Below are 19,732 nucleotides of genomic sequence, written 5' to 3'. Positions count from 1 at the left end.
GTGTCTGGGCAGTGCCGGCCCGAGCCCTTTAGGGGGCCCTAAGAAGAATTTGATTTGGGGGGGGGCCATCATGCAGAGTCACCTGTGCTTGACAATTATTGACACAAATGTCACACTATAATGTTACATTATCAATTGCATTATTAAAGATGGATTATGAACTACTGTCCCCCTGGGCACAGATGCATAAGGACCACCCTATTTGTTCAAGTGTGGGTGCAAACAGGAAGGGGGGGCTGGGGCTCCTCCCCCAGAAAATTCAGAATTTGGTAATGTGATTTCGTATATTCTGGTGCATTTTTGAGATGGCCAGCTGGAGAAGGGCAATACCTAAATTTGTTCCGATTCATAGCCTTTTGCTTGTTGACTTCTTGAGGTAGTGACTTGGGCTTGGGGCTCCCCTCTAGACTTCTGGCCCTTGGCAGACCCCTGTATAGACCCTTTCGAGAGCTACGTCACAGAATCTCTTTCTTTATGTTTGTGGATGAGAGGAGAGGAAAGAAAGGAGGCAAAGTAGAGGGAGAGGAGAGAAAAGAGAAGAGAGGATAGAAAAGGGAGAGAGGAGACGAGAGAAGACACGAGGGTAAGAGGTAAATCCTTCAATAGACCAGGCTGAAGCAGCTCCTTCTTCATACGATAGTAAATGCTTACGAGGAACATGATGCAGACTCGGAGTCAGTCGCCATGACAACATGCTTACTTTTGAGATGAGAGAAACCAGCTGCAGCACCACCCTCTGGATACCCAAGGTACTGAACCACAAAATAGAAACAGAATGTAGGCGCCACATTACGTGTGCAGCCTCCACAGGAGAAGGAAGACTACAGCTAAGACCATCACTGACCTCAGCCTCCTCAGCTCATCATTTTAACTGTGAGTCTGACAATAGTCTGAGATATAAAGAAAAAAGGGGAAATCCCATTCATAACATAGAACATTGACTTAAATCTGTTTGTCCTCAGAGTGTCATCATACTAACATGCTCCAGAACAGTCCACAGAGACTGAGAACAGAAGAAGAAGAAGAAGAAGAAGTTGACCTCTCTGGACGACCTCCTGCGTGTCCGTCTTCTCTCTGATCTTCTCTCTGATCGTTCATCGTGAGCTTTTTTCTGACAGATGAGAAACCGTGATGAATCTCCTTCACGTTTCGGATCCGAGTCGTCGACAGTGGGGAAATATTCTGTGAACTCTGACCTAAGGAGAAGCTAGGAAATTTAAAGAAAAATTGGACACTGTTACTTGTGTGTCCTTAGACTGACTCTGGGTCAGCATCAGTTGTGTCACCTTATTTATCCAGAGTCTTTTAATTTCCACATAGAATTTTTTTTAGTTTTTAGTTTTTAAGTTTCAATTATTTGTTCATTTTACATTTCTCACGTCTCACCTTCTCTCTTTTCTTTCCTCGTTGAAGCTTCCTCTGTTAGTTACAGTATACAGTGAACGTTTTTGATAAGATAGACAGTCTGCCCTGGCTTCACCTATCGCTAGTAATCGGATTTGCAAATTTTGGTTGTTTTCCGGCAGCGTTAGCGAATCACAGCTCAGGGGCTGACTTCCTGTCATGTGTTACTAAGAATTTCTTAACAGGATACTTAAAAAAAAAAAGACGACACTGTTCTGTACTGCTCTATAGCAGAGGTATCCTACTAATAAAACGTGTCTAATCCTATATTTATATTTATATCAATACACTTAAAAATTCAATATATCGCCCAGCCTTATTGCCATGTTCTGAATATGAAGCACAGAAGAGATAAATACACCAACTAGGCTTAAAGACATTTTCTTTATTTGCCTCATTATTCAATTCATTTTGTGCAACAAAATCTGTTCTTTTGGGTTTTGACTTCAGGAAACACCATACAATAATATAACATATGAGTTTTTGACACTAAATATACACACACTCGTTCACATGCAACATTTGATAACTTAAATGAATATTTTTTGCTATTTTGCTTCTTCTGTCTCAGACGACGTCCAAATATATCAAATATTTCACAGTTGTTCTTTGAAGAATGAGTGACATTTGAGTCCAGATTGTTTCAAAGCCTTTCACACATGTAAATTAACAATTAAATTAAATTATTGCTGCCTTTTCATGACATTTCACATCATTCCAACATATTTGACACCTTTGACACAGGAGCTGTTAAAAGGGACAGCGGTGACAGATGTGGACATTTTCTGCAGGACAAACTTTGCTCTGTAAAAACCACATTCACCAGTGCAGAGGGCTGGTGGAACACAATCTGTCTCGTTCCATTAAACACAACAAAACACGATCATTACAATATTGAACTTCACTAAAATCCAAGTCTACGTCATTTTTAATAACATAACTATCAACGTACAGGAAACGTGGAAGTTCTTATTCCAAAAATAAGAAAATAAATGTACAATGAAAAAAAACAGTGGCTGTTTGTCTCGACAGCTTATCTAGTGCTTGGAAAATGGAATGTTACGCCTTAAGACAATGGCCAAAGAATAACGTTTGCAGCGACTCGTTTTCAACTTCACAAGTTAGAAACACACAGATAAGATTTATTTACACAACACTGAGTAAACGTTGTAACGTGTGTACAAGCTTTACATTAGTTCATATAAGAAACACTAAATGCCAGACAACGCAGACAAAACTGAAACTGGTCCTCGGCTCTGAACACGTGGTTTTACCACGGACTCCAGTTCTACTGTAAAGAACCTTGGAGCTGTTAATGAGTCCAGATTTGTCATTGGACTCACACATACGAGCCTTCTTCCACCTGTGCAACATAACAAAAATCAGAAACATCCCATCATTAAAGGATGCTGAAGAGCCTGTTCCAGACTAGATTACTGTGCAACTCGTGATTATTGGGACGTTAGTTTCAGAACGCAGCAGCACGGGTACTGACCAGGGAACCGGGGAACGAGATCACAGCTCTCTACACTGGCTCCCTGTCAAATTTAGATTTATACATTTAAATTCAAAATCCTCCTCCTCACATATAAAGCACTCAGTGATCAGGCCCCGTCATATCTTAAAGACCTTATTCCTTATTACCAGTTATTTTGTGTGGAAAAAAACAAACAAAAACAAGCAGCTGAGACATGAAGTGACACACTTCAGACTTTCACACACACTTATACATGTGTACACACACATATGGATACACGCACATTCAAATGTTAAAATGTCTACATCAGCTTATTTATATTATGAACACATATGTACATATATACACACGACTAGATACATGCACACATGCAAATAAATAAATCAATAAATACATAAATAAGGGAGGGGAAAAGTCCGCATTGAAAGTCGTGGTCCCGTCTACACTTATAACTTGATACAACTGTCATATATCTGCTTCTGTCTCTACCTCACCTCCCTCTTGTCCTTTCTCTCTCCCCTTCCTCTCCTCTGTCCCCCATTTTTTCCTTTCACCCCAACCGGTCTAGGCAGATGCTGCACATCTTTGAGTCTGGTTCTATTAGAGATTTCTTCTCCATTGACGCCTAGGTGTTTGCTCATTGTTTCTCTGCTCTCGATAATGTTGTCCATGTACAGAGACTTGAGATAATGTACGTTGTGATTCAGCGCTTTATAAATAAAATTGAATTGAACTGAATTGAAGTGAAAGGGTGACCAGGAGTTCAAAACATTCATATTTACGTATCTGGACATATACGTATTTACCGCTGCCTTTACCCCTTTTCACACACTTCACTGCAATCTGTCCGTTCTACTCATGACTTTTGTGCACTGATTGTGTCAATGTGTATATGAACTTGCTGGCTGGTGATGCATGTACAGTATAAAAGCAGCAGAGCCACAACGCGCTGACAGAAACTAAACTATTGGGGCAGCCGTTCAGAGGGCAAACTCAGCGACTCACCTTGTTGCATCAAATCCCTGATGTGAGCAGCTGTATAGCACATCCTAGTATTGTTAAATGAAGCATCAGCCCTAATGGTCAGCCCTAGGGCGAGGAGTAAAAAAAACCTCCTCATCCAACACTAGGTGCTTCCTGCTCAAACCCTTCAAACAAAACCAGAGGCTGTGTATTTGAATTGAGTCAGTGCTGAAATATTGGTTGTAGAAGCAAAGTAAGGTAAGATATTGAAGTGTTGTGGATAGTTCATTTTACATTTACTTGTGTTAGCGATTGTTATGTTGTAGATTATATCACAGACGTGTTCAGGGCAGGGCCTTGGTCTCACATATCAAGTTTCGAGCCAAACGAAGAATTCTCTAGCTTCCTCCCACAGTCCTGCACCCACATTCTTGAATGTTACTCTTTAGGCTTCTGCACTTTCCTTCTGGAACTTGCCTAGCACTTCTTTTTATCCCCCTGATGATCCTCTCATTGTGCTTATTACATTGTAACCCTAATATGTTGATAACGTGTAGGCTGCTTTGGTTAAAAGTGTCTGTCCAAAAGTGTAAATGTAAATGATTTGCTAAACATAAACAAACTTCTAAAACTGATGCCTGCAACAAACTCAAAACTTGTTTCCCAGTGGGTCTCTAAATCCATTCTTTTAACTTTTAAGAGTTCCTTTAAAAAACTTCCTAATTTGTTCCTAGAGGCAGAAAATGCCACCTTCCCAAAAACTGCTATAAAAACATTATATATTAATATTTTTTTCCACTTTAAATTAGACAATCTTTTCAAGCTACTTCAGCCTGAAATATATAAATCAAATTTTAATGTTTTTGAAATTTTAACCCTTTAAAGGCCATTATGTTTTCACAACTCGGCAATCGGGAAAAAAAGAATTTACATAAAATACATTTCAAGGAGAATTTGATAAAAATAATTACTAGGCCCTGGGATGGGTCAAAGATTGGCAGAAACATTGATTTTGATGCATTGTTGTTGTTTTTTGAACTGTCTAATTTGTTCCCAACGGAAATTATTGTAGTTTTTTTGTTTTTTCAGATAGAAAAACAGTGGAATTGTGAAAACAAACTGTAAAATAATATTATTAATATTTGATATCTATAATTCAGGATGAAGTGGCTTTAAGAGATTGAAAAATATTAGTATATATTGTTTTTACAGCTGTTTCTGGGAAGGTAGCGTGTTCTACCGCTAGGAACAATAGGAAGTTCTTGCATCCAATTCAAGAAACTGAGATGACAGTTCTAAAGTTTAGCAAAAATGAATATCCTCTGGAAAATGTCCCTAGGAACTCTTAAGGGTTAGTCAAACTTCTTAACCATTTTGGGTCCTGAAGAAACTGATTCTTATACTTTTGCAAGTGGACTGTTTGCCAATTCATGCTTGTATACAAGACCTCAGCTGCTCAACAGTGCACGGTCACCATCGTCTGATTCACGTCTGGCTAATGCAAGATACATTTTTAATTGGAGACATTTAATGAGGTCTGCAGACAGGCCAGAACGAGACCTGGTGTTGTCCTGCTGGTGGACACAGAAGCTTTCACGCTTCACGTTTAACATCACTTTCCACTGTTGGCCTTTATGTACCAAGATTTTCCACCACCTCAGTAAATCTTCCCACAGTATTATGTCATGTAGATGGTGAAAGACTTCCAATTTGTGTGATCTTGCCCTGAGAAACATAGTCTTTGAATTGACCTTTAATTCTGGCACAGAACAGTAAGCCATGAGCCAAGTCTTTGTTTTTTTTTAAGTGTTTGAATGTTTTTTGAGTGTTGCTGGCGTCACATATTATTGTTTAAATACAACTAGGTTTGTCAGTGAAAACACTAAAATAAGGGGGTTTTGTATATAAATGTAAGGATACAGGGCAAAAGGGACTTTTCTTTTTTCTTGCATGCATTTTACAGCTCAGGGATGTGGAAACAATATGAATTGCTGAAAGAATGGATTGCTAATGAATGATATAAAGGGAGTTGGTTATCTCCTGCTAAATGTGTCTATTCATTTATTTCAAAGAACATCTTTTTGCTCGACAGGTGTCAAAGTCATCAAAAGCAAGCATTTGATGACTTTGAACAGAGGAGAGGTAGTACTGTGAAACACTATGTGATGCTGATTGGTTGAAGTCTGAGATGCGTCTACTGGACAATGATTACAAATAATAATAGTTATTATTGGTTAAATAATAGACAAAGTGTGATTAACGTTCTAGTATCTTAGAATATCGAGTGTCGTAGAAGTGTTTTACTTACTGTTTTAAGTCCTATCTGAAAGCCACCGAAAGCATCCCCATGATCTATCGTTAGGCAGACACAACTTTCACATTCACATTGATAAAACATTGAGAAATATTGATAAAAAACAGAAACAACAACAATTTCATCTTCAATTTTCTGACATGAAAAATAAAGGATTTTAAGCCCTGCATTTGAAGGAAGAGGGTTTCTTTTCTTTTGAATAATATATACAGCTATGAAACAAGCTACCAGGGCTCAACATTTGCACAAAACCTTGCCTTCTTTCTCTGAAATGCAGATTGCAAATCAAATTTGATATCATTTGCATTTGATCACACAAGTTAACATTTAAACTGGGCATGAACCTATCATTTTTTAAAGTATTTCATCACCTAAAAAAAAAAGAAAGAAGAAGCCTTTGCAGGCTCTGGCAGTTGAGTCCATTATGTACATACACACTATACCATTTAGTCCTTTGCAAAGATGTTAGTCAGCCTCCAGTGAATCGTCCCGAAAAAGGCTCTGCACCTCTAACATGGATGCCAGCTCCAAAATATGCTTCTGAAGGACGCTGCTCTCCACCGTGTCCTGTTTGGGCAGCTCAGGGTACGACTCTGGGAAGCTCTGGGATTCCTACAAGCACAACATTGAGCATGCTTTAAAAAAAGCACTTGGAATTGAACTGTAATTGATCATGATCATGAACCCAATCTGTCTTCAGAACAAACTAGAGGAACCACTGCAGTTTGGTTGGAAACGTCTGCTTCTAAATGTCAAAAATCTGTGAAGAGAAAACAACGTGGAGTTCTGACTTTTGTGGAATAAGAGGATAAAGCGGTAGAAGATGGATGGATCTTTAAAACTATATGTACTACAAGTATTTAGACTTTTGTGGAATCAACCTTTAAAACATTAAGTACTAAGTCATATTTTGGTGGAATATACCTGGAATAATCTTGTGACTGGATTAAAGTTCCAATAAAGTGATATATTAATGGTTTCTGTAGCTAAAGGTATGAAGGAAGCATGCCAAAAAAAAATATAGAAGAAAAATAATAAGATGAAGATGAATAATAATAATAATAAATGCCAGAACAGCAATAGTGTCAATGCCGTGTCAGTTCATCCAGAGTCCTAGGCAGTATTGTGGAGAATTTGCAGATAGCTAGGCAACGGCCAGCCTTCAAAACTGTGAAGCAGGAAAACATAACAACACTTCATATTTGATCACATTTGTACAGATTAGCGGTTCGATGTTTGTTATTAGCAGACCAGAATAAAAGTGCATCAGTGGATTTGACTAAAATAACGCGACAAACCCTGAGCTAAGAATTTATTACGACTGATCAACAAGACTGGGAGAGAACCTGCACGTCAACATTCAGTTAGAGGCACTTTAGAGGCATTCAATACATGAGACAACTTCTTTAGGACGACGACAGCAGCAGCAGTGACTTACCCGGAACAGTTTATGCAGTCTCAATGCAGCCGAGCAGAACACAAAGCGGATCAACAGCAGTCGGAGGAACTCGTCACCAAAGAATTGCAGAAAGGCTTGATCTGTGGCAACATAATGGAAATTATGAAGTGTAGATACAGGCAATAAGACTCCAGGTGATACAATGACCTGAACGACAGATAATATCCATTAACAAAGTTCACAACCTACTTCATAACACACAAGCAAAACATTCAAGAATCTGCTACCTATGGTTCGTGATCTGGTGATCATCTGCCCGATGTCATGGTAGACTTTACTAAGAAACTCTTGAGCCTTGTCCCAGAGTCCTCGCTGCACACTGTTTAAACCACAAATAGTGGAAAAGGCCAAGAGTGGGCTGTAGAGGAACAGAGTGAACAGACTGCCGCGCAGCGACTGATCTGTGCAGGGAGCAGAGACACGAGGAAAACATGAAAACAAACAAGACACCTTTATCTCCCTAAAAGTATGAGGAAATAATAAAAGACATAAACAGGAACATTAAAACTTCTATTTGGACATTATAACCATGCTTGAAATAAGGACAGTAAGGATTGTCACTAAAACTGAATATGTATAATTACCACCTTTTTATGAACTTTAATCACATGTTTGGTGATTTTCTATGTAGAGAAAACAACTGGGTGTTTGAAAAGATAAAGACAGCTGCTTTACGCCAGCATGGACATGGCACTGGATAAAGAACAAGAAGGGCTTTTCAGAGTCATCTCCACTCTCTCTGATGGCAAGTGACTACTACAAGCCACTACACTTTACTCAGCTGTATCACTGACTGCACACAGGGCACCGGCTTCAGTGCACAGTGCAAAGGTGATGCTGATTTTCCAAAATTTCTGCCTTGCCACTGCATCACTGACCACCATGTGATGATTACATCATGAAAATGGTAAACAGGATCTGCTCCGAAGCCAAACAACACGGGGTTTTTAAGGCGCAGAAAGGTTTTGAATTCATGCTATCCAAAGGGGAAGACGTCTTGCTGCTTGAGGACACCGAGTGGATACTTGACCTTGCTTTTTTTGACGGACATCACTGGGAAACTGAACAATCTCGGCAACAAGAGGCCGGACAGACTGATTAAACAAAGTCAGCTCTGTCCTCGGATGCCCCATTGACACAGTGGAGGTTGGTGGGAGACGGGAGAATGATGGCTAACATATCATCTCTGATGGACAATTTGTCCCACCCCCTGCAGGACACCATCACAGCACTGGGCAGCTCCCTCAGTGACAGACTGAAACATCCTGAATGTCTGAAGGAGTGTTATCGCAGGTCGTTGCCTCCTGTTGCTGTTAGACTTTACTACAACAATGAGGCTAGTTGGCACCTAATGCAACTATTTGCATTTCAGCCGTCAAGTGCCATTAAAAAAATGTTAATTTATCTATCATAAGGTCATAATCATTCTGGTGGTGTATGGAGACGAGCGAGACAAACACACATTTGAGCTAGATGCAGCACACGCAGCGTGTCCAGGTTGAACGAGGCGCGAGACAGAACACGGAATACCGGATGTCCTCCAATATTGCTCTCTTCTAACTGTGTCACATTCTTCTTGTATGTGGAATGTACTGACCATCTTCACTATGTCACAATGATACGACTTTACATGTGGAAGATACATAGACAATAACGCAGGTTATGTATCCAGCCCTCACTGAACTGCACTGTACTGCTTTGTGGGAAAAAGGCAGCTCTGACCTAAGCCTGGTTATGTCGTACAACATATTGTTTGTTTTAGTCTCTACTTGGAAATTGTTTAAAATACAAATAGAAAGTATAATATCACCAGATATTTTTATTTAAAGGACTACTTTTGAGTGTCACTTACCTTGCAGACTTTTGGGATATACTGTAGGTGATAGCAGGCACACAAGAGGCTGGCCAAAAAGGTTTGTGAAATTCTATTACGACGGGAAAAAAGACAAAAGAGTAAAAAAAAAAGAATATACATTTATACTGTTATCTAAACATATACAATAATTACGCAAGTACTTTACACTGCTGTTTTGCAAGTCATCTATTCCTTTCGTGCTTTCTCAATTATATATTGTTCAGACCCATTCTTTGCCAAAACAGTGCAGTAGCAACTGTTTATTCATTTTTTGTTTTACCTTATAGGCTGTGCTGTTTGAAGAATCCACAACAATGAAAAGTGGCTTCCTGGTGAAAGGGAATAAATCCCCTGGATGAAGGCTGCAACACACGTTCAAATATTAGTACAATGATATACATGGTGAGCTTCTGCACTGCATCATTTGGATATTCTGCATTCAAATCTGTTGTTTCTTAGGTTACTAGTTGTATACAAATGGTTACAGTTGGTCGGCATGTACAGAGCGGGCACCACTCAGATGTTATTAATTAGTTCTTAATTACATTACAAATTATTATTCCAATGATTTGATATGTACACTGTAAAGCTTTAGAGATCTTTGAAAGCCTTCACTGATTTTTTTTTTCTTGCAAAATGTAATTTTACCTTAAATCTGTCATTATTGATTTTTTGGAATGGAAATACAGCAGTAACAAAACGGAAATACGTCACATGTATGTGGACCAGAAGTCATGACCGGATGTTTATATGTACACCAATCTGAATGATAAACGGCATATACCAGATCTCTCGTTCAGAATGAAATTTGCTTCCGAATGGACTGTAGTGGAGCAGAGTTTTGAGTTCGGCATGTTTACATGACATTTCTATTCTGATTAGGCTTTTGTTACGATGACTTGTGTCCATGTAAACACAGCTACTGAGGCTGCAGTACGATGAGTTTGAGTTAATGGGATGTTGATGTGAACTGGTGATGTGTGACCACTCCTTCACAATCTGTCATTCATACACGGACACAGCCATCAGGGGGAACATGTGTTGGGCATGTAAAATAGAGAAGCCCAGAATTAAACCCCAGGCCTTCTGGTTGAAAGACGACCAGCTCACACACAGTGACGGCACTGGTAGAAAACAAATTGAGAAGTCAATCTATAGGCATGAAACTGAGCTAGTAGAGTAGAATTGATTTTACTACTAATCTCACTTTTTGTGACCATGTGTGTTTTTGTGACCATGTGTGTTTTTGTGCCCATGTGTGTTTCACCGTGTAACGTGTGACCCACATTGCTGGTCACTCGTGCAGAGTGGAACACAAATGCACAGAGAACAAGACAAGACACATAATGTCATCTGCTATGCAATGTGTAAGTAAACAGTGGTAGTTTCTCACCAATGCATTTCTTTCTGGGTCTGATTTTTCTTCTGCACTGTCTCTCCATTCACCACATCACGATTCGTATTCGTGAGAACTCCTCCAAAATCATACGGTCCTACAAGAGAAGTTAGACAATTAAAACTTACTTACAATCATTTGAGCGTACATGACAGAATTTCTATTGTAGATCATAAAGTTCTCTTCAATTTCTTGCAACACAAAACACTCAGTAATTGCACGTAATGAAGTGACCAACAATTGCTGATTCGGGCAGGTGGAGAGGGTCTGAACAGACTCTAGAGTTTTAAGTAAGTTATACTTTTTTGTGCAGAAGAAATCTTAATAAAAGTCAATTTAGTAAGAAGCATTTTACCTTCATAATTTGAATTCCCAATGGGGAAGACACCAGTAGCTGATAGGTAAACAAGCAGAACACTGTTGGCAGGCAATTCCTGAAGTTCAGAGCAACAAAAAACACAAAAGTAATGTGTTAAATATGTTGATCACAGCTTCAGGTCTTATCATCGTGAGGTTATACGAGTACATCGTGAGGTTATACGAGTATATATATATATATATACATATATATATATATATATATACATATATATACACACACACACATAATAACCTAGATGATACTGTTGTTATCCAGTTATACACATTAATCTTACAAATGAAAGATTTTGCCACATAAGAAAAACTAGCCCCAACTTTACCACAATGCCATAAATTACACTTATAGGAATTATCTAAAACAATTATGGCAACTTTTCTGATGTGTTCACAAAGTGTTCTCACTGTTGGAAATTTAACGTTAAGTTCATATCCTCGTGTCTGAGACACTGAATACAGATAAAACAGTCCTCTTAACGTTCAAAATATTGAAAAAAAACTCAATTTCAGTATCAGTGTCACATGTTAGTTGAATACTGACCTTAAAAGAGGCAGACAGGAAAGCAAAAAGCTGGCTGAACGTTGGTTTATACAGCAAATACTTGTGAGGATTTTCCCGTTTCGCCGGCTTCTCATTGGGTTCCTGTGGGGAAATATTTAGAATAATTAACGTTATCTTTCATATTTTAAGTCATGTCTACATATGACAGGTTAACTGTTTTCTTTTTGGTGAGGCAAGGCCAATTGTTAATATCTGTCATCCAAATCTCCTCAGAAGGTTTGATTGAATGTATCTGGAAGTGCAAAAATCTAGTATTTCCCATTATGATTAGATTCTAATCATGAATGAATAAGTTACATTTTAACAAATTCATCCTGCGGGCCAGATTGGACCCTCTGGTGGGCTGGTCCTGGCCTGCGGGCCATATGTCTGACACCCCTGCTCTAGAGGATTAGATAGAAAGCATAAGCTTATACCATATTCAACCATAATTGGCATGACACTTACTAACATTCCTTGTTTGGGGTTCTGTGTCGCCAGGTTTACAGGTTCTCTTTCCAAAGCTTGAAGCATACGGAACATATCGATGGTTAGTTCACTGAACTTCACCTGAAAAAAGGAAGAAAATACTGACACTTCAACCGTTGAAAGAAGCAACAGCAAAACATTATTGTTTTTCATTGAAGAAATGAATTGTCACATAATTGATGTAGTGTATAGATAATACAATAATTACATAGTCTCTTTGACCACAAAGTCAAACCAATGTGCTTGAAACTTTTAAACTCTTTCAGGGCCATCAAGGGCCAACTCCACTGGTTTGTAAGTGAGAAAAAGAGTCTCCTTCTAAGTTGGTTTTTAAAATCTACGAAGGGCCACATTGAGAAAAAACTAATTCACAGACTTTGAGAATAAAGTCGTAATATTGTAACCTGTTGTTTTAGAAGAGGAGAGCAAGAAAATGCGCCTTTTCCGCAGAAAGAACCAGGCAATTAATTATCTCGTTTGTGAAACCTATTCTAAAGTACAATTCCACAAACTGCTCCACAGCCCTCATTTTAACAACTCTCCTCTTCTAAAATAACATGTTAAAATATGACGACTTTATTCTCTTAAACATCCGAGGTGGACTCAAACTGTTCTACCATGGTTTAGAAAGTAAAAACAGGGTAGGGGTAATCTTGATGGAAGAGTTTGTGAAGGAGGTAACAAGAGTCTCAAGGATTATGGCTGCCTGCGCCACTGTTTATAAGTAAATTATTTCAAGTTTCAGTAGATCTGCCTCTGTGTTCAATCTGTCAAAATGACGGACAGCCTTCAGATTTTTCCGTCATGGTAGAATTCTCAGTTAACGCAACCCCTGGTTCAAGGTGAAGGCTGCAAAAACTTGGCTGCATACAGCGCTGACTATGAACTCCCCACGACTTTCACTTCACAATGAACATTCTCTCTCTTCTCGCCCCCTTTGAGCAGTTAACTATAGAGATCAGCTTAATGGCTTCATTGTTATTCCCTTAATTGCACTTTCTACACAAAGAGGTTGAGACGGACCACGGAGTGAAAACAATGAAAAGTGCGCTCTTAAGAGTCTGTCAACACGTTTCACTAAGATCTACTCGGATCCCCCTGCACTTCATCGCGACTGTACTCGATCCTCGTCATAAAGATCATAACTTGGATGTGTGTGTTTATTTTTTTATTATTATTGTTATTATTATTATCATCATTATTCATGCTTCTGTACATGCACACATAGATGGATAACACAATACAAAATCTGGCCAATGGATACACACTTTTTTCACTATGGCCCCTAAACTGTCGTAGAAAGCAGGACATAATCTGGGTGCAGAACTCATCATGCATCAAGGTTCACGTGTCAACCATGAAACGTGTGATAAATGTGGTGCCTGCTTTAAATAAAATACTCCAATGTATTCACAGTTTCAGACGTCACGACCCCGGATGTAATGAAACGGAGAAACATCATTCAGCCATAGAATTCAGCTGTAACCTGTAACGTTCTCATTTCTATCAGAACTAAAGACGTCTCTTGGATGTAAGATCACAAGGTTTTTTGATTTGAAAAGCAAAAAAAAGTGGAATCAAGGGAGGCAGGAGGAAAATGCATTTTCAAAAGGCATGTTACGGCCCTAACATTCAGCACCACACTCACTGGAGGGGGCCAGTCTTGCATTAACACCAACTGAGGAGTGTGTTGCTCCCAGTAGAACCTGCTTATCTCCTTTGATTTTGGACACAAGTGGCAGAAAGTAGAGACACAAACTCATTAAGAAGGCATTAGGAAATGTGATTAGAATTAGTGGGTTAAAACCTGATTGTTACAGTTGCCTATGATTAGTGCATCTGCAAGGACGAGCTGTCCGACCACCATGCCTTGTTCCAGTGGAGGCACACTTCCTTCCTGAAGCCGGCTGCTGATGACGACAACAGAATTGGTGTCGTTCAGTACAACCACTGGATCAGCCTGTTTCACACAAAACAAAAGAAGAGAAACGCCAGCGAGTTACAATCTGCGTGCTGGTTCATGAAACTGCACAAACACAATTGTGTTGCACTGGGAGAGTCGTTTACCTCCACAAAAGCTGCCACTTCTTGTAAAACCAGGTTCCACTCCAATTGATCCTCTGTTTTGAATCGCTGTGTATAATCTTCAATTTCCTCAGATAATTCCTGCAGATAACACAGGCAGATTAAAAACACACTTTTTGGCAGGAAAGATGAATTCCCAAATACTGATTTATCTGCTCTTTACTATTATACATTGTTTCTCTTGATGTGCGGTGTGGGGTGCTGAGATCGCCTTTGAAACTTCCCATAAAGAGTATACTTAAACATCAATAAATAAATACTTAACACTAATCTGTAAAAACTCTAACGGGGAAGATGAGAGTTGGTGCTGTGCCAATCTCAGCTGACAAATATCACTTTTTAGACAAATGTGACCTATAGGTCATATAGGTCTTATATAGTAATGAAAGTAAAAAGAAATAAGAAGAGAGTAACACCTGCTTGACTGATATTTAACAAACAAAAATAGTAACAAAGTGCCTAACATTATTTTCCACATGTACATCTATCGTGCTCTAGTGTGTCGTCAAGCAGAAATCAGAAGAATCAAATACATTTAAAAAATTGCGTCCGTACCTTCACCAAAACCTTGACAAGGTCCATCTTGTTCAGCAGTAAACAGACAACTATGTAGCGAGCATAATATCGGAGCTTCTTCACCACTAACTCTGGCCTGATTAAAAAGGGGATAAAAAAAATTAAATCAAGACTTTTGTTAAGTCAAAATCCAGGTTTAGAACTTGCTACATTTTCAAGTTTATTTCAACCATGACACTGTTCAGTCAATGAATAATAATTCACTGATAATTATGTCTAGAACATATACATTTAAATGTCAGTATTGATACAAATTCCAATGTAATAATGATGTTTTTCTTATTGTGTTGTGATCCAACGTGTGTGTGTCTCAAAAAAACAAAACAAGAACTTACCTGTCTTCTTTATTGACCTGAAAATAGTAAGATCGTTGACGAATTGCAGAGTAGAATGAAAAGGCCTCATTCAGGTAACTTGTTTCTGACGTACGAAGGCTGTCAAACAGATTTAAGAATAGATTAGGAAAATCTAGGAGGTTTGGGAACTGTGTAAAGATATTTACATTATGATGTTTTCTCTTAATTTTGACGAAATCCTCCAAAACACGATTGTTTGAGCATATTAAAAAGTTTTATTCTATCAACATTAAACTTCAAAAGAACCAATAAGAGCATTGTTAAAGCCCTTTATCGATGAACAGTATCGAAAAAAATAGTATTAGCGTTAAAATCTTAACAATCCCCATACCTGATCCCGTTAAATATAATATAGAATAATATATTAAATATAGTGCAATTTTATCCATTTTCAATAAAAGACAGCAATGGGATGGTGACATGTGATACTGAGGATGACAGAGACATGGTTTGACTTACTAATAATGGTAGTAAAGCTGCCCAATTTTGGATGCAACTTCACCAATCTGCCATCTCTTCAAGCCATACCGACTGTCCAAAACCTGCCTGTAGGTGAAAAATAAAAGTGTTATTACAATAGTCACGTCAACAGGTAAGTAAATGAACAAATAGACAAATGAACACATTTTGGGCCCACAGACTGATGTGAGATAAGAAAAGAAATGACCTGTGCTGCTGCTGGAATTTCCACAGTTTGGTGTAGACATCAAACGTCCGCCCAAAATAAGATTGCCACTGCTTGTGTCCATACTGAGGAAGGTCTCTGCAGCAAAGAGCAAAACAATCTGTAAAATAACGGTACTTTTCTGCAAAACCCTTAAGATTGTCCATGAAATACCCAAGTTTGATCACAATAACCTGTAAAATAATAGTATTTTTCTGTAAAAAACGCAAGCATTATCACGTTATTGAAAATGTTTTATTGTAATCATTTTGATGGAAACTTTTTAACTATTCTGTTGACTTTTAATTGAAGATTTCTGTAAATTTTGTTATTTGAATTCAAATATTTTACTTTAATTTTGTGCTTTCTGTAACCAGTCATTTGACCATGTTTTTTTTTTATATAATATAATATGTTGGTCTGTTTTTTGTCTTGAAGTTTGTCCACACATGAGAGGAAGAGTAGAAAAGCAGAAAGGGATGGATGGGAGAGACGATAGCAAAACATACAATAAAAGTCAGTAAGTAGTAATTCAGTAACTAAGTAATAAATTGGGCGTAAATAAATGTTGGGGAATCATTAAGCCCATTATAAATGATCATGTGGAATGTTTGCTGTGGCCTCATTCAAAACAGGGCTACACCACTGCACAAAGGATGTTTTAACATTGATATTAAAATGACAATAAACTTACACCATGCAGCTCCATCACACAGTAGGTGTGGAATTTCCAAGCTGTTCCAAAAATGCATCAGATGCAGGACAATGAGGTAAGTGAAACTGACCTTAGTCCATTGAAGAGTTGTTTGGACTTGTCAAGGAGGTAGCAGAAATCTGTGACAGTCTTCCTTTCACCTGATGGAATATCATCCTCAGTCTCAGCTCCAGTCATGACACTGACGTCTCACACCTAATTACAAAGAGAAATTACTGTTCATGGGCTGAAGATATCTACTGTGTGTGTGTGTGTGTGTGTGTGTGATGGCCCAATGCCATTCAGAAAAGTAACCTCTTTTCACCCACTCATACTCCTCAAAGATCCTAGCATATGTACTTAAACCTAAGTTATTTTTCACTATGAAAACATAGTAGCCCCTGCATTGCCCCTGCATTGCCAGTCAAACTCAAGGCCTGCAGGCCACATTCGGCGCGCAAGATTATGTCTTTCCAGCTGTTTTTCCCACTGACTCACTGATTAGTACCCCACTTATCAAGCTACCTCGCCAGTAAAATAAATAAATAAGTTAAATGTGGACTTAAATGTGAACATATTAATAATGATATTGACATTCTACCAGCAGGATTACATAAAAATGATATTTTTCAAATTATTTTAGCCAGTGTGCAAATTCTCTCTCTCACCATCTGAGTAATGAAAAATGACTTGACGTTTTCTGGCAGAAGAGAGACAGGCGAGGTGCAACTTGAATGAAAGCCAACAGACGTGCAGCCAGCGTGAACCAGGGAGTCTGAGACGAAGTACCAAAACAGCAGGTCTGTTTGCCAACAATTAAACCTATTTTGAGCTCTACAGCATGAAGGTAGTTCCTGTTATTTAACTTTATTTATAACAGACCAAAGAATTTTTCTCCTGTACAATTTATAGCTTTAAATCTGTAAGTACTAATTGATTATTTTAGTTAAAATATGTTTAGGGTTTTAGGCAGAACCCCAGCGGGTTCAGCCTGAAGCTCAATGCCTTCAGCACTGGACAGCGGTACATCCAACTGAGGCTCATCAATGCCTTCAGCACTGGACAGCGGCAGGAGAAAAAAGTTACTACGGCACAGTTTGTAAAAAAATAACAGCTTGCAACCAGAAATCCACAGTTACAACACAGAAACAAAACACCATAAGGTTTCCAAATAATCTCAGTGTACAAAAGTCAACCTACTGTCATTTAAGTTTGGATGAGCCTCCCTTAGAATACAAAAAAATAAATAACAAAAAACAGCCCAGCAATGGGCCATTGGACCCAGCGTGTCCCCAAAATAAAAATAGATTCAATAAACCGATAACAGGACTGCAAGTAACCTCCAACCAACTGAAGATCTTCATTAGGTGAACTGTAGAGAAAAATCAGTGCCATCGCTAACTAATTATCAAAAACAATCTGAGGGAGGAAAATAGAAAGAGAGCCCTCCAGCTTGCTGCCCACTCTCATCACGTTTGTTTCATGGCTGAGGGTAGCGAGTGCGTGGGGGGTGACTAGTAAATATTGACTCTAGCACCATAAGATCCTGGGAGATGGGGTGTCAGAGTGTGAGAGTGGCTACAGGCTGTTCATGATGTGGGTAATCTCTAATGAATGCACTGTTTATTATTGAATGATCCAAATGGAGAGGCTAGTATACTGTGACAGTGCCACACACTTCGCCTTCTCTGAGGTGACAAAATATTTCAATGATTCAACAACCTTTGTGGAGCTTCCAAGTGTAATGTTCTATTATTTGGGGGCCAGAGCAGCAAAAGCTGCAAAGTCACACGTTGTGTTTCTATCTTTTCCTATTATTATTATTATTATTATTATTCTCCTGCCATTGAAGTCTATAAAACAGTTCACTCTTCAGCGCCACCACCACGGCATGATTTGGAATTCTTGGGTTAAGCCGAGACCGACGCACTCGCTGTGACCCATCTCAATGAAAGTTGGCACAGAGCATCTTTAGACCAAGCCTTACAAAATCATTTGTGGCACATTTTCCAATTTCTAAATGATTATCCCATAACAGCCCATTCAAATTGGCAAAGATACCATCATTAGTGTGCCATGATGAAATCTGGCACACTAATTCGGGACAGGCCCACATTCACACCAATTCATGACTGTGTACCTTGAACTCACTACTGCCACCAACAGGTCAAACTTGGACAGGTGTTCATATTTGTAATTTTTGACCATCATGTCAAAAACTTTGAAAATTAAGAATGGAGATTTGATCCAGTAAACATGTAAACCATGGATTAAAAATATTATGTGGAGAAATATACTGAACATTAAGTTACTGCAAAAAAATTTACCCCAAATTTTTTACAGCTCGAGGTTCAGAAGTGTCACTGGAAACGATGAGAGAGAGAGAGAGAGAGAGAGAGCACACTCGTCATTGTGTCTGTGACAGCTCTAGTAACACCAGAGAAGTTAGCTTGCTGACAAACGAGCTGTTGTTAATATTTCATTTAAGGAGACAGAAAATGCTCGTTTTACTGACATTTTACTGTATTGACCGAATTTTAAAAAAAATGACCTCGAGTAATTGAAACGAATCATGTCGAGCTACATATGGGCTAACACAACAGCTAACGCTGTGTGTCAACGTTATCTGCTGTCCCTGTCCAGCGTGGTCAAAGTGAGGTCAGGACACAACTACGCAAACATCTGGAGACACACATCAGCACTGAGGTCACAAAGACCGGAATGCAGCGGTTTTCAAACCCACAGTCCTTCGTACCTGGCGTCGATGAACAGGAGCACCACGGAGATGCCGCTCACAAACCCGTGCAAAAGCCTCGACAAGCCCCGTCAGTGAAGCATGACTTCCTTGGCATGTCACTGAACGTAAGTGACGGTGCAGCGTTGACACGAGCCCCGGCTGAGTGATGAACGCGGAGGTTTGCTGTTATTTGGGTGTGGGTGACGGTATCACAGTACAATAGCTCCACTCAAGTACGACGGGCTTACTGTTTCCGGGTTAGGCGTTTCAAAATAAAAGAATCTCAACCTTTCCCAAACGGAGGGGTGCCCATTTATTTCTGTATAAAATAAGCACTATAGCGT

General features: G+C 38.9%; 1 protein-coding gene across 1 annotated transcript; it reads right to left on the bottom strand.

Annotated features, from left to right (window-relative positions):
- Positions 1 to 1,961: 1,961 nt before the first annotated feature.
- On the bottom strand, positions 1,962 to 19,499 carry scai (suppressor of cancer cell invasion). The gene is made up of 17 exons (XM_058617696.1): positions 19,407 to 19,499; positions 16,743 to 16,867; positions 15,961 to 16,056; positions 15,753 to 15,839; positions 15,273 to 15,371; positions 14,917 to 15,013; positions 14,344 to 14,442; positions 14,084 to 14,236; positions 12,256 to 12,357; positions 11,788 to 11,889; positions 11,224 to 11,302; positions 10,866 to 10,965; positions 9,753 to 9,834; positions 9,470 to 9,542; positions 7,845 to 8,018; positions 7,597 to 7,697; positions 1,962 to 6,770 (listed from the first exon to the last, which is right to left on the bottom strand). The coding sequence occupies exons 2-17, from the start codon at positions 16,847 to 16,849 to the stop codon at positions 6,624 to 6,626; spliced, it is 1,698 nt and encodes a 565-aa protein (XP_058473679.1). The 5' UTR covers positions 16,850 to 16,867; positions 19,407 to 19,499; the 3' UTR covers positions 1,962 to 6,623.
- Between the last annotated feature and the right edge of the window lie 233 nt (positions 19,500 to 19,732).

The sequence above is a fragment of the Solea solea genome, chromosome 19 (assembly GCF_958295425.1).
Source record: "Solea solea chromosome 19, fSolSol10.1, whole genome shotgun sequence".
Taxonomy (NCBI): domain Eukaryota; kingdom Metazoa; phylum Chordata; class Actinopteri; order Pleuronectiformes; family Soleidae; genus Solea; species Solea solea.
The sequence above is the reverse complement of the archived record's forward strand: the minus strand, read 5'-3'. Positions and strand labels throughout refer to the sequence as shown.